Source organism: Salvelinus alpinus, chromosome 32, assembly GCF_045679555.1.
Source record: "Salvelinus alpinus chromosome 32, SLU_Salpinus.1, whole genome shotgun sequence".
Taxonomy (NCBI): Eukaryota; Metazoa; Chordata; class Actinopteri; order Salmoniformes; family Salmonidae; genus Salvelinus; species Salvelinus alpinus.
Window position 1 is genome coordinate 17,745,812 of NC_092117.1, and position 15,478 is coordinate 17,761,289.

The following is a 15,478-nucleotide window of genomic DNA, read 5'->3' on the forward strand; positions in this document are numbered from 1 at the left end:
ACGGCATGACTAAAAACTGTGGATACATGGTTTATGTCCTGCTCTCATCTGATCCTCTGAGGTAAATTGCAGCATAGCTACATCATCATCTGATGGAACATTTTGGTGAGTATCAAAGTTGGCTAGATTCGTCTAGCGTAATTTATTATAATTTATTTTAAACAATATTCCTAAATGTCAGTAATTTGTCAGTGAACAGTATAGCTACTACCTAACTGATCTGACTTGGTGGAGCACAGTAAGGTAGATAAAGTTATAACACAGACACAATGTTAAACCTGTAGTTATTAGTTAACGTTAGTTAGCTATCTAGTTACCAGTATCTTTGGTTATATCTACTAACGTTTGCTGTCTACAAGCTAGACAGTATTGCTTCTTTGGTTTACAGGGAACTCTCACACATGGTGCAGCTAGCTAGCTAGCTAGCTATTTAGCACCATGCACCATGTGATGTTAGCTAGCTAGCTACATTATCTAAGTTAGATATCTACCAAGCTTGGTATGCTCGTACCAAGTCAGATCGCAAAAGTATCTCTGGCCAAGTCAGATGAGTTAGCTAGCTAGCTTGGGTTTTCCAAGTTAGCTAGAAAACAAACTTGTCAGTAATATCATCATGTGAGGTGTTAGTTGTTTGAACCAAATCCAATCACTCGCTAAATACGAACAGTGACTTGATAATGTTAGCAAAACACAGTGGTGTACAGCAAACGTTTATGCCCGGTGTAGCTAACTAGCTATTTACGTTAGCTAGCATCATGCATGATGTTAGCTATAACATATTAAGCTGACAATATTGGGGAAGGGACACAATTTAATGAAATATTAGATAGATAGTAATCTTGGTGATTGTTGTTTCACATGTGAATCAGTGAATCATAAGTGGGTTGTCCGTTTAATTATCTTTTCACTTTTTAGTCATAAATGCCATGCCTATATTTTGGGCCAATGAGCACCTCACGCTGGCAGTGAGAAATGTAGCTAGCTAGTAGTGTTGCCAAACAGTGCCCCTTACTGCCAGTAAAAAATAATAGCATATTTAATGGGTATTTTGTTTAAGTACCTATTTATTAATTTATCTCATTTAGTTAATGAAAACAATGAATGAAGGTACAGAATGTATTTACAATATATATGATGGAATTAACTCTTAGAAAGTCTCAACTGTTACTGTATGTTTTTATAGTGAATTTGACATATTTGTCTGGTATTTTGAGGACCTATTTAGTTGATCTCATTTAGTTCATGAATAAAATACAATAGATTAATTAATTTACATAATGTGTGTACATCATGGATTTACATAATTTATGGTTTATTCTCTCTCTCTCTCTTCTCTCTCTAGCTTTTGGAAGAGATGACAGCACTCATGCACAAGGACGTGGACAAGCTACTGATAACCAATCTGCATAAAATGGCAGTCAATGTAGTTGAGAAGGCCCCAAAGAGTCCCCTGAAGATGGCATGTGCGCAGTTGCTAGATGGCTGCCGAACAGAGGTGGAGAAAGTAGGTCTGTGGTTTTATATTATTACTCTTAAAGTTCAGTATAAAGTGGGCAGCTGCTAGGGGGTTCCACTGATTTTTCAATGGTGGTGGGCAGGCTAGGTGGCGCAACAGTGGATGCTTATTCACACTTGGGCAGGGAATGTTAAAGCAATGTTCAATAACAATATAGGAGGTGTGATGAATTAAGATGTTTAATTCTGTTTTTCAGGCCATATGGTCAATAGAGCCATATTCCTGCTGCCATATATCTTCAAAGAGGATCAGCACAGTTGTTTGGTTACTTGTCGTTATTACATTTTGGAACACTCATTACTTTTTTGAAAGCCATTAGTGTAGGGCTCTACAATTAGATAATTGTTCACTTCTTAGATTATACTGTACCTCTATTATTGAACAATGACTTTGTTTTAAATTGTACTTTGAAATGAATGGAAATTATACTTTGTTGAAAATTGTACTTTGAGTTTGAAATGAAATGGAACTTCGTTTGAAATTGTACATTCTGCTTTGTTTTGTGCTTGGTTGTATAATAAACTATTGGTACATTTGAGATTTGTTTAGTCATGATTGATTATTATTTCAATACAGTTTAAAGAATTAATGTATTTTAACAAAATTCCTGAAGAACCACCATTGGATTTAGGTTCTATACAGAAACGTTTAGAGACCTACGTAGAACCATCAATGCTGTGGTTCAAAGGGTTGTGTTATGGTTAGGGCCAGGGTTAATTTATAACCGTTTATGCTGTTTCCTTGTGTAACCAATAATGGATCTTCGTAGAACCTTTAATGCTGGATCCTTGTGAAACTAATAATGGATCTTTGGAGCTTTAGCATTTTTTTTGTTGGTAGGGCTCTTTAAAGAACCATCCCATTTATGTTTCTTCAGTGATCCAAAAATGTTTCCAATATGGCATCGCTATCAAGAACCCTATTTGGTTCCAACTTGCACCTTTGTTGATGCATTTATTGTGTTGGGATAATGTGATGTCTACCCAATTCACACACGATAACGTACACACAGAATGTGAGCAACACGCCCATTGCCTGCACATGTGTCCCACAATGGCTCAGTAACAACCTTGGCTGTTCTGTACAATTTCTGTGCATGTGTGTCTGTCTTTGTTTGTCCGCCTGCGTGTGTGTGTAGCCTACGTACATGTGCGGTCGTAGCCTGTAATTTGAATGAGTATTACGTACGTTCATTATGAGCAGTCTTAGCTAACAGGTGTGTGCTGGACAAGAAAATCTGTGCAGAAATGTGTTATCTCTGGCCATTTAATGATGTATCCCTCTTTTCCTCCCATCCAGGTGGGCAGGCAATAACATTTGACAGATGATGCGACGGGGGCCATGTCTCTTCAGATGGCTGGAGATAAGCATGGCGCTCCTCTCTCTGACCACCTACAGCTGGGCCCAGAAAACAGAAGGTACAGTAGATGGACAGGCCTTAACGGGATGTGTGAAGTTGGGTATTGTGACAGCAAATTTATCCATTTCCATTGTAAAATGTACAATTAAGTGTGTATTCTATTATATAGTATATTATATGTGCTGAGTGAAAACATGCATACTGTTTAAGGTAGACCTTTTCACTGGAGTGTATAACTGTGAGCGTTTTCGAAAAGCATAATAACAAAGAGTTCAGAGATTGGCTGGTAAGATGAAGTGGTCAGGACAAATGGCCAGGACAAATTGTCTGAGTTAAGCCAGGGGGCCGAGGGAGAGCAGAGCAGTAGCTAATTACTTTCTTGGATGGATGTATAGATATTCTCTATGATACTTAATCACGGTGCACTCACAGTAAGCTCCCTGGTGTCAAGCCTTTCCCTCGTCATCAATATGACTCAAAAGGCATTATGTTAAATATTTATACATCCCTCATTACTGTCAGTACAGTTGAATTAGCTGGAGAAGAGGGTGCTCCTTGTAGTGTAATGTACTGTACAGTGAAAATATATACTTTGTAACATTCTGAACTGTAAAGTACAATAACTAAAGACATAACCATACTTGACTTCCCCAGTGTGATACTGTTTCTAACTTGTCCCAAGGATTTTTATTTTATTTATCTAGGCAAGTCCGTTAAGAACATATTCTTATTTACAATGACGACCTACTGGGGAACAGTGGGTTAACGGCCTTGTTCAGGAGCAGAACGACAGATTTTTACCTTGTCAGCTCAGGGATTCAATCCAGCAACCTTTCAGTTACTGGCCCAACACTCTAACCACTAGGCTACCTGCCGCCCCAGGATATGTCACTTTAATTCAAGAAGTGTCCTTATTTCCTTCCTTTCTTCCTTTCCCCTTTCCTTCATTCCTCCCTCCTTCCTTCCCTCCTACTGTATTACTATAGCATGATACTTGTACAAAAATGGAATGGAGTGCCTCCTCCTCAAGGTGAAAGCAAAGCATTGTGGGTTCCTTGTGGAAACTGTCTAAATGCATAAACAGCCAAGCATCTGCCGCTGTTGAGTGAGGAGAGTACTGACCTAAAATATCATAGTTTTTATTACCCCTGGAATATGCATTTATTTGTACCGTTTTACAGTTTCTGTAAAGTTAGTCTTCTTTTAATGCATGGCTTACCGTGGAGAAACCACTGTAGGTAATGCCTTTAAAGCTGCAATCTTTCACAGTTTTATAGAGTTTTGGCTGGCACGCACATCAGCTCATTAATTAGCCCCTGTCACCTTGGGGGGAACTGAGTTCCTGCTTAAATAAGTCATTTTTTTCAGAGCCTATGTGTGTTTGTGTGTGAGTGCATGTTGGAGTGTTTGTTTTGTCTGTGTGCACTTACGTGTGTTATGCGCATGTGTGTTTGTGTGTGTGCAGTCGTAGCCTGTAATTTGAATGAGTGTTTGTATTACGTACCCCCATGTGTATGTTTGTGCTTTTCTTGCATCCACATGTTGAGCAGGCTTAGCAGAAGCCTGGCTGGCCTTCGCCTAAATAAACAAACAACAACAAAACACTTATCTTCTGACCACATTCAATCTCTTTGTGGGTAATTGAGTCTAGGCTCAGGTCTGACAATTTTACATATTTCCACAAGCCATTGTCAAGTATTTAACGTGTAATTTGATGTAACATAAAAGTCGATGGAAGAGTGTGGTAGCTAATGTTATTTTGAACTAGTGCTTTAGAACCGGTATCCTCAGTCAGAGTTGTTGCACTTAAACTTACATCTCTTATGTATCTACTCCATATGGATGTAAGTGACCAGACTGGCACATGATTATATATTTCCTGTACTTGTCCTCCTTGTCTCTGTGCCGTCTCTGTATTTATCTCACGGTACGGTGACCTGCTCCTGTATCAGTGGAGCTTCAGCCCACTGATTATAACTGGGGATGCAGCCTATAATTTGAACGAACGTAGACGAGATAATTACACAGGGAGCAGGTAGGAATTAGAGGTAGTTAGAACAATCACAAGTGAGAGTTGATTGGATCACTGCGTGGAAACACAGACGCTTGTTGAAGCATGAGAGGGAACAGTGTCTGTGACGTGTTTACGAGAATGTGTGCATTCGTGTGTGTGTGTGTGTGCATGTGCGTGCATATTTTCTCAGTGTCACCTTGGTTTGAGCGGGCCTTCTTAGGCCATTTCCAACCATAAATCTCCCTGTCTATAGTCTCACTGTCTGTTTGTTGTCTGTCTGTCAGCATTCAAGGGTACAACAATGTTGTTACAGTATACAAAAAACATGCAACAATAATTTATATATCGAACCATGGAAATGACATGAAAACACCAATTAAAGATAAGAGAATAGTTATCGCACAGCTCTTTGTTTCGCTTTCCGCCTTTCTACAGTATGTATCCCATCCTCATGTTTCGGTCATCCTCTCTTTCCTAGAGCTCTTTCTTCACCTTCTCAATTCCACTTTGCCTCATATGAGTCTTTCTGCACAGTGCGCTATGCAGTGCAGTATTCCCATCATGCATATCCCCTGTCTGTCCATCCACTGTCTGTCTCTATGAGGATCAGCAGGCCCCATAGCTTAGGAAAGGATCATGAAAGGTCAAGCCTCAATCTGGATGACAACGCACAAACCTTTCTCATACCTCTCTCTACCTCTCAATACAATCACTCAAAATCTCCTGATGTTTAGTGTGTGTGCGTGGGTGTGTGTGTGTGTACATGGATTTCTTTCTGTGGTAATACACTGTACTAATGACAAGCGGCTATTATCTTTGAAGGGTTTCATCACTAGTATGTTTATTATGTCTCTGTTGAGGCTTTGATGGTTGCCCTATTCTCATTAAATAATTGTGTGTGTATGTTGACAGCCATCCCAGCTAACCAAAATTGGTTCTGTGAAAGTTCTCAAAACATTAATTCGGTTGCAGCAAATGTTATCATAACACAAAAACTGTCCGGTTGTACTGATGATTATACAATGTTTGTACAAAACTTTTGCCTGATGTTGCAAGAACCTTCCCAGAACGTTACTCTCACATTCTGTTTCCGGCAGTATGTTCTAAAAACATTACTGTTACATTGTGTTATTAGATTACCTGGAAACCTAAAGTTAGATAAATCCTTTACTAGAACTTAATGGGGAATCTTAGCTAATATTCTGGGAATATTAATGGTTTGCTGGGATGTGTCCCCTCTTCAGATTCCATCTATCCTTCTCTCTCTCTCTCTCTCTCTCTCTCTCTCTCTCTCTCTCTCTATCTCTCTCTCTCTCTCTCTCTCTCTCTCTCTCTCTCTCTCTCTCTCTCTCTCTCTCTCTCTCTCTCTCTCTCTCTCTCTCTCTCTCTCTCTCTCTCTCCATCCCCCCTCCCTTGTCTCTGTCTGAAATTGTTTCTCTATTTTGGGGATTGTTTGATTAGAGGCCAGATGCACAGACTCTGTCTAGCAGTAGCAGCCTCTAGCTGTGGGGGCAGTGGAGCGGCTGTGTGGATGTATGTTTTAATCTGGCAGCCAGCAGGCTGTAATCAGGCTCGGTGTGGCCCAGGAGGATGGGGGTTTGCTGGGCTTGGCTGAGCCTGGACTTGGCCTCTCCTGGAGCTCAGACTGGTCCATGTGCAGGATCAACTCCGAGCAGTTCACTGGGAGTGTGATTGCAACACTCGAAGCAATGTCCTTTTAAACATCGATCTAGCTTTTTTCCCTCAAGTGAAGGAGAATGGTTGTATATGATCTGAGTAATGCGCTTTGCAACTGTTTTCCAGCAAAAGCATGCAGAGAAATGTCCCTTCCATTCAATGAAGGCAGAATTGATAGTGTAGTTTGTTTAGTGCAGTTTGTTTACAGTTAACTAACTACTTCACATGCTGATATTGACTTTGGTATTATTGTGTGTAGCTACGTTTGCTAGATAACTACCTAGCCAGCCAGCCAGCCCACAGAGAGAGCATTGCATTGTGGGTTTTGTAGTCTACTTGAGCTGCAACAGATTTCCACAACGATCTTCACATTTGCCACCAAACTTATTATAATGACAAAATGAAACATTTGTTCACCTAAAAATATTTTTATTTGTAAACAACCGCTGAATTGCAGAGCGCCAAATAAAATAAAAATACAAAAAATATTTATTTTCATGAAATCACAAGTGAAATATACCAAAACACAGCTTAGCTTGTTGTTAATCCACCTATCGTGTCAGATTTTGAAAATATGCTTTACAGCGAAAGCAATCCAAGCGTTTGTGAGTTTTTCGATCATTAGACAAAACATTACAAACAGCTAGCCGCAAATTAGCTTGGTCACGAAAGTCAGAAAAGCAATAAAATTAATCGCTTACCTTTGATGATCTTCGGATGTTTGCACTCACGAGACTCCCAGTTATACAATAAATGTTATTTTTGTTTGATAAAGATTATTTTTATAACCAAAAACCTCCATTTGATTTGCGCGTTATGTTCAGAAAACCACAGGCTCGTGCCGGTCCTGAAGGGCAGACGAAAATTCCAAAAAGTATCCGTAATGTCAAATGTTTTTTATAATCAATCCTCAGGTTGTTTTTAACATACATAATCGATAATATTTCAACCGGACGGTAAACTATTCAATACTACAGAGAAAAAAAATGTCGAGCTACAACTCTCGCGCGCATGAACCAATCAAAGGACACCTGGCGCGTTTCGATAAATCTCGCTCATTTTTCAAAATATAAGCCTGAAACTATGTCTAAAGCCTGTTCACAACCTGTGGAAGCCATTGGAAAAGGAATCTGGTTGATACCCTTTTAAATGGAGGATAGGCATGCAATGAAACAGGGATTTTTCCAAATAAAAGGCACTTCCGGGTTGGATTTCCTCAGGTTTTTGCCTGCAAAATCAGTTCTGTTATACTCACAGACAATATTTTGACAGTTTTGGAAACTTTAGATTGTTTTCTATCCTACTCTGTCAATTATATGCATACTCTAGCATCCGGACCTGAGAAATAGGCAGCTTACAATGGGAACGTTATTTTTCCAAACATAAAAATTCTGCCCCCTAGCTTCAAGAGGTTTTAACACTGCAAATTATAGGAATTAGTGGTTTTGGGTAGATTTTTCCTTTAACTGGCAATGGGCAGCGTTGAACAAATGCCTTCCCTGTCACTCTCAGTTCTTCACCAGCCAGCTATTGCTGGCCCCAGACCAGGGTTCCCTGCTGCCCTTCTGGATGCCACTCTATGCAAGCAGATTACACTAAGCCCCCTGGGAAATTAAGAAGTCCCTGTTCAGTTCAGTCTTCAGTCCCTCATCTAGGCATCATGCCTGCCACAACAGGGACTGGCAGGGCCATAAATGTAACCTTTGACCTTGGAGTGTTTTAAGCTGATGACGATGATCAGTGACACTGAGGTTGGGCAATCTTCCAATCGTCTCACTACTTGGAAAGTTGAGGTAAGGCGAGGGATCTGGCTTGGTTCAAGACTCCTCAGCTCTCGCTTTGAGAGAGAGAGGTGACATTGGAAAGGGACTCCCAGACAATTCCTCTCCGTCATCAAGGCTTAATATTTATTTAAAGGGCAGTAGTATTTATGAGTGCATAAGGAGTTATTAAAGGTTTTATGAGATGAAGGACCTGGTGTGAAACTGCCTGGAAGAAAGCCATTCATCTACAGGAGTAGTGTTCTCTCCTTTCATTCTCTGTCTCTGATGGGAAGAGACTGTCCATGGCTGGAGAAGAATGTCTTAGTTATTCTGACAATATCAATATGGATTGGATTGTGTGTATGCATGCATGCATTACTAGTTAGTTGAAAAGATGACCCAGGTGTCCATCGGTGGTGTGAGACGATGCGTTATTGTTCCGTATGGGAACAACTCCCGTCAAAGAATTATGAACGAACTGAATTCCCCATCAGCTAAAACGTGTTTTTAAGAACTTTGAGTGAGACGTGGCCATTTGATTTAGTTACTTTTTCAGACAAAGTTCTGAAAACGTAGAGGACACTGATTTCATAGGCAGCTAAAAAAACATTCTGAAAATAAAATGTCAGTGGGCAGCATTATCTCAGTGGTGCCTTGTCTGAGTGCTCTGGTAATTCAGTGCTGATTGAAATGTCCTGTAAAGATTTTAAGGCACTGTCTATTTCTGTAAGCCTGCTTCATCTGAAAATACCTTGAAATGTTTTGCAGCTTTTATATCCCAGTCATGGAACAAAGTAAGATCTTGCACAAAAACAACCACATCACATCTAAAAAAGGTTAGTTGTGCCTCCATCCATCTCTGAGCCCGGGTTCTTTTGTGAAGAAAAACCATAAACATATATTAATTGAAGTTTTGTAGCTTAAGGGGGAATCGGCATGTTGATTAGTGCGGGATATTATCTCCTCAAATGAAAGCAAATTACCCCGAGGTTCTAATTTGAATATTTAGATTGTCCTTGGACTAAGCTCCTGGAGTGTATAGTGCCTTGATTACCAATTACTGATGGAATACTGTGTCTTTAACATTTTCTGTTTTTCCTCCTATACTTCCACTAATTTGACTGGGAACAAAAGTGATATATCCATTAAAGCAATGTTCCCCTCTCTATGGTTTATGAGATGGCTAATTACACATTAGTCTAGATCAGGGGTGTCAAACTCATTTCGCATCGTGGGCCACATACGGCCTAGGGAGATGTCAAGTGGGCCGGACCATTAAAATTATACCATACTCTGCTATAAATAACCAAAATATCATGTCTTTCCTTTGTTTTGGTGTAAAGAAGCACAAGAACATTAGGAAAATATAGCTGGCTTTTACCGCTGCTTCACTGACTTCTCGGCTCTGGATGAAAGTTGACTGCTGTTTCCTCAGACCCGCCAGCAATTCGTTAATCTTATCTCTTCTCAGTTGTCCTTGCAAGCCGTCATATTTTTCGCTGTGATGAGTCTCGTAGTGGCGTCGAATATTATATTCCTTCAATACCGAAACTTGTTGCAAACACACCAAGCACGAAGGTTTTCCGTGCATCTCTGTAAATAAATAGGACGTGGTCCATTTTTCTTTGAAAATTCTACACTCCTTATCTACTTTTCTCCGTTTGGATAACGACATTTTGGCTAATGAGGGTGTAGCGGAGAGGTAGAGACCAAGGTATTAACAACGTCATAACAAGCAGCAGATGGCGCATTGATACCGTCTGCTGTTTTCAGTCTGTCTCAGTGATGCGGCTTGTCTTCTACTCTGATGGAAAGAGTGCGCCCCTTAGCGGATAATCCATGAATTGCAGCGAATTAAAAATATTAATTCCATGTCTTTTATGCATTTTTTCCACTTTCAAATTATCCTGCGGGCCTGATCGAACCTCCTTGGGGGCCGGTTCCGGCCCGCGGGCCGTATGTTTGACACCCCTGGTCTAGATGCTTCGGTGCTCGTTGATCTGCTTTGGTAATCCTAATTGTGGATAGACGTTTGTTGTTGAATGAATTATTATTAGTCTAATGCACCAACGCTATGCATTGTCTGGAGGTACATACTGTAGATCGAGTTACTGCAGTGCTTGTTGATCAGGTTGGTGTTCCTCCCTTCTGCGCCTCCAGAAACCCATCTATACACAATACCCCATAATGACAAAGAGAAAACATGTTTTAAAAAATTCTAGCAAATGTATTGAAAAATGAATACAGAAATATCTCATTCACATAAGTATTCACACCCCTGAGTCAATACATGTTATAATCACCTTTGGCAGCAATTATAGCTGTGAGTCTTTCTGGTTAAGTCTCTAAGAGCTTTGCACACCTGGTTTGTAAAACATTTGCGCATTATTATTTTCTTATTTCTTCAAGCTCTGTCAAGTTGATTGTTGATCATTGCTAAACAGACATTTTCATGTCCTGCGATAGATTTTCAAGTCAATTTAAGTCAAAACTGTAACTAGGCCACTCAGCAACATTCAAAGTCATCTTGGTAAGCAGCTTCAGTGGATATTTGGCCTTGTGTTTTAGGTTATTGTCCTGCTGAATGGTGAATTTGTCTCCCGGTGTCAGGTGTGTGCGTACTTGTGGTGAAGTCAGGTGCAGGAGAGCAGAGAATTGTGAACAGGCGCACACTTTATTACGGCAGGAGTGATATACAGATGGACGCAGCTGCGTCAAACACCAATGGATAATTGAAGAATGGAGCGGCGATGGCTAGAAAGCCGGTGACGTCGACCGCCGAACGCTGCCCGAACAAGGAGAGGGGCCGACTTCGGCGGAAGTCGTGACAGTACCCACCCTTGACACGCGGCTCCAGCGGCGCGCCGACACCGGTCTCGGGGACGACTCGGGGGTCGAGGTGCAGGGCAAGCCGGCCGGCGACGGTGGATCTCCCGTAGAAGTTCAGGGTCCAACACATCCGCCACCGGAACCCAGCACCTCTCCTCCGGACCGTACCCCTCCCACTCCACGAGGTACTGAAGACCCTCCACCCGACGCCTTGAATCCAAGATGGAACGGACGGAGTACGCCGGGGCCCCCTCGATGTCCAGAGGGGGCGGAGGAACCTCCCGTACCTCAAACTCCTGGAGCGGACCAACCACCACCGGCCTGCGGAGAGACACATGGAACGAGGGGTTAATATGGTAATCAGGGGAACGCTGTAACCTGTAACATACCTCGTTCACTCTCCTCAGGACTTTGAATGGCCCCACAAACTGCGGACCCAGCTTCCGGCAGGGCAGGTGGAGGGGCAGGTTTCGGGTCGAGAGCCAGACCTCACTGCTGTGACGGTCCGCGCTAGTCTTTTGGCGTAGCGCGGCCCGCTGGAGGTGACCATGGGCGACCTCCCATGTCTTCTCCACGCGCCTGAACCAATCGTCCACCGCAGGAGCCTCGGTCTGACTCTGATGCCACGGTGCCAGAACCGGCTGGTACCCCAATACACACTGAAAGGGGGAGAGGTTAGTGGAGGAGTGGCGGAGCGAGTTCTGTGCCATCTCTGCCCAGGGCACGAACGCCGCCCACTCCCCCGGCCGGTCCTGGCAATAAGACCGCAGAAACATGTCCACATCCTGGTTCACTCTCTCCACCTGCCCATTACTCTCGGGGTGAAAACCCGAGGTGAGGCTGATCGAGACCCCCAGACGTTCCATGAACGCCCTCCAGACTCTCGAAGTGAACTGGGGACCTCGATCAGACACTATATCCTCAGGCACCCCGTAGTGCCGAAAGACGTGTGTAAACAGGGCCTCCGCAGTTTGTAGGGCCGTAGGGAGACCGGGCAGAGGGAGGAGACGACAGGACTTAGAAAAACGATCCACAACGACCAGGGTCGTGGTGTTATACTGTGAAGGAGGAAGATCCGTCAGAAAATTCACCGACAGGTGTGACCAAGGCCGTTGTGGAACGGGTAAGGGATTTAGCTTACATCTGGGCAGGTGTCTAGGAGTCTTACACTGTGCGCACTTCGAGCAGGAGGAAACATAAACCCTCACATCCTTAGCCAAGGTGGCCCACCAGTATTTCCCAGTCAGACAGCGCACCGTCCGACCGAACCCCGGATGACCTGAGGAGGGAGATGTGTGGGCGCAATAGATCAACTGGTCACGGACAGCAGACGGAACATACCGACGCCCGACGGGACACTGAAGTGGAGCGGGCTCAGTACGTCCCGCCTGCTCTATGTCTGCGTCCAGCTCCCACACGACCGGCGCTACCAGGCAGGAGGCTGAAGAGAATGGGAGTCTGATCCATGGGCCGCTCCTCTGTGTCATACAGCCGGGACAGTGCGTCTGCCTTCATATTCTGGGAACCTGGTCTGTAGGACAGGGTAAACACAAAACGGGTAAAGAACATGGCCCACCTTGCCTGACGAGGATTCAGTCTCCTCACTTTCCGGATGTACTCCAGGTTGCGGTGGTAGGTCCAGATGAGGAAAGGGTGTTTAGCCCCCTCAAACCAATGTCTCCACGCCTTCAAAGCCTTAACCACAGCCAACAGCTCCCTGTCCCCTACATCATAGTTCCGCTCCGCGGAGAAGAAAGCAGAAGAAAGCACAGGGGCAGAGCTTTGGGGGCGTGCCCGAGCGCTGAGAGAGCACGGCTCCTATTCCAGCCTCAGACACGTCCACCTCCACTATGAACGGCAAAGAGGGATCCGGATGGGCCAGCACGGGAGCCGAGGTAAACAGAGCTCTCAGGTGCCCAAAAGCCCTGTCCGCCTCAACCGACCACTGCAGACGTACAGGACCCCCTTAAGCAGTGAGGTAATGGGAGAAGCCACCTGGGAAAAACCCCGGATAAATCTCCGGTAGTAATTGGCAAACCCTAAAAATCACTGCACCTCATTTACCGTGGTGGGAGTCGGCCAATTACGCACGGCTGCAATGCGGTCACTCTCCATCTCCACCCCTGATGTGGAAATGCAATACCCTAGGAAGGAGACGGCTTGCTGAAAGAACAGGCATTTCTCAGCCTTGACGTACAGGTCATGCGCCAACAGTCGTCCAAGTACCTTGCGCACCAAGAACACATGCTCGGCGTGTGTAGCAGAGTATATCAGAATGTCATCGATATACACCACTACACCCTGCCCGCGCAGGTCCCTGAAAATCTTGTCTACAAAGGATTGGAAGACTGATGGAGCATTCATCAACCCGTACGGCATGACGAGGTACTCATAATGCCCTGAGGTGGTACTAAACATCGTCTTCCACTCGTCTCCCTCCCGGATACGCACCAGGTTGTACGCACTCCTGAGATCCAGTTTAGTGAAGAAGCGCGCCCCGTGCATTGACTCAATCGCCATGGCGATAAGAGGTAGCGGGTAACTGTACCTCACTGTGATTTGATTGAGACCTCGATAGTCAATGCACGGGCGCAAACCTCCATCCTTCTTTTTCACAAAAAAGAAACTCGAGGAGACGGGTGAAGTGGAGGACCGATTGTACCCCTGACGCAGGGATTCGGAGACATGTGTCTCCATTGCCTCTGTCTCCGCTTGCGACAGGGGATACACGTGACTCCTGGGAAGTGCAGGGTCTACCAGGAGATTTATCGCACAATCCTCCCGTCGATGGGGTGGTAATTGAGTCGCCTTCTTTTTTTAGGGAAGGCCTAATACCATGGGAAACGCAGGAGAATCAATGAGGAAGAGACTGATTCTCTCCTCGTGGCCCCCCTGTGTTTCCATGACCAGGGAGATGGTGGCTTCCCTGATTAGCCCGGACCCTAATGGTCGACTATCCAGAGCGTGCACTGGAAAAGGTCTAACCACAGGAATAATGGGGATCCCTAAACTAAGGGCGAACGCTCTGTCTATAAAATTCCCAGCTGTGCCTGAATCGACGAGCGCCTTATGCTGGGAATGCGGGGAAAACTCAGGAAAACAAACAGGTTGACAACAGAGGACTCTGGATGAGAGTGGTGCAGACTCACCTGGGGTGATGCCAGAGTGCCCTGCCTGCTGCCTCGACTCCCAGAGGGACCAGCCCGGCACGGACTGGCAGTGTGCCCTCTGCGGCCACAGATGGTGCACACGAAGGCCCCTCCTCCAGCCTCCCTACGCGCAGCCCCATGGGCACCGGAGCGGGAGTGCTGGAAGATGGAACCGACAGAGCCCCCTCTGGACGTCCACGGGTAGCCAGCAGGTTATCCAACCGGATGGACAGATCCACTAGTTGGTCAAAGGTGATGGTGGCATCCCTGCAGGCCAACTCTCGTTCGGACGTCCTCGCGCAGGCTGCATCGGTAGTGGTCGATGAGGGCCCTGTCGTTCCATCCCGCTCCGGCGGCCAAGGTCCGGAATTCCAGCGCCAACTCTTGTACGCTCCTCGTCCCCTGCCTCAAATGGAAGAGCAGTTCCCCCGCCGCTCTCCCTTCGGGCGGAGGGTCGAAGACGGCCCGGGGGGGGGGGAAACTCCTCGAAGTTGTCCAAAACTGCGTCTCCTTCTCCCCACACGGCGTTTGCCCAATCCAGAGCTCTCCCCGGGAGGCATGAGATGAGGGCGGTCACTCTCTCCCTTCCCGAAGGAGCTGGGTGAACGGTGGCCAGGTATAGGTCCAGTTGTAACAGGAACCCCTGGTACTGTGCTGCCGTCCCATCATACTCCCTGGGAAGGGAGAGATGCATCCCACTGGGACTGGATCCAGACGGGACGGGTAGAGGTAACCCCGGTGGTGCTGATCGAGGCGCTGGAGAGACTTCCTGTCTCTCCCAGCGGTCCATGGTCTGGACCACGCTATCCATCATGGCACCGAAATGATGTAGCATTGCTGCGTGTTCCTGGACGCGCTCCTCAACTCCTCTGACCGGGGTACTTTCCCCTGCTGACTCCATGAGAGGTGTGAAATTCTGTCAGGCGTGTGCATACTTGTGGTGAAGTCAGGTGCAGGAGAGCAGAGAATTGTGAACAGGTGCACACTTTTTATTACGGCAGGAGAGATATACAGATGGACTCAGCTGCGTCAAAAACCTCCTTAAGCCAACAAGGCAAAGTGTATAGCGCACACAAATGTCACACAACATAAATGTATAGCAATACAAATAAGCTTCGTGAAAACACACGGAAAATAACAAACGCTTAGCCGAGTGCGTACAACACGTAA

General features: G+C 45.1%; 1 protein-coding gene across 1 annotated transcript in view; it reads left to right on the forward strand.

The window, feature by feature from the left end:
- LOC139562344 (protocadherin-15-like) overlaps nucleotides 1–15,478 on the forward strand; it is a 289,491-nt gene that overhangs the window by 33,453 nt on the left and 240,560 nt on the right. Inside the window, exon 2 of the mRNA XM_071380009.1 lies at nucleotides 2,816–2,934. Within this exon, the coding sequence (XP_071236110.1) occupies nucleotides 2,841–2,934 (94 nt within the window). The 5' untranslated portion in view covers nucleotides 2,816–2,840. The remainder of the gene's footprint in view (nucleotides 1–2,815; nucleotides 2,935–15,478) is intronic.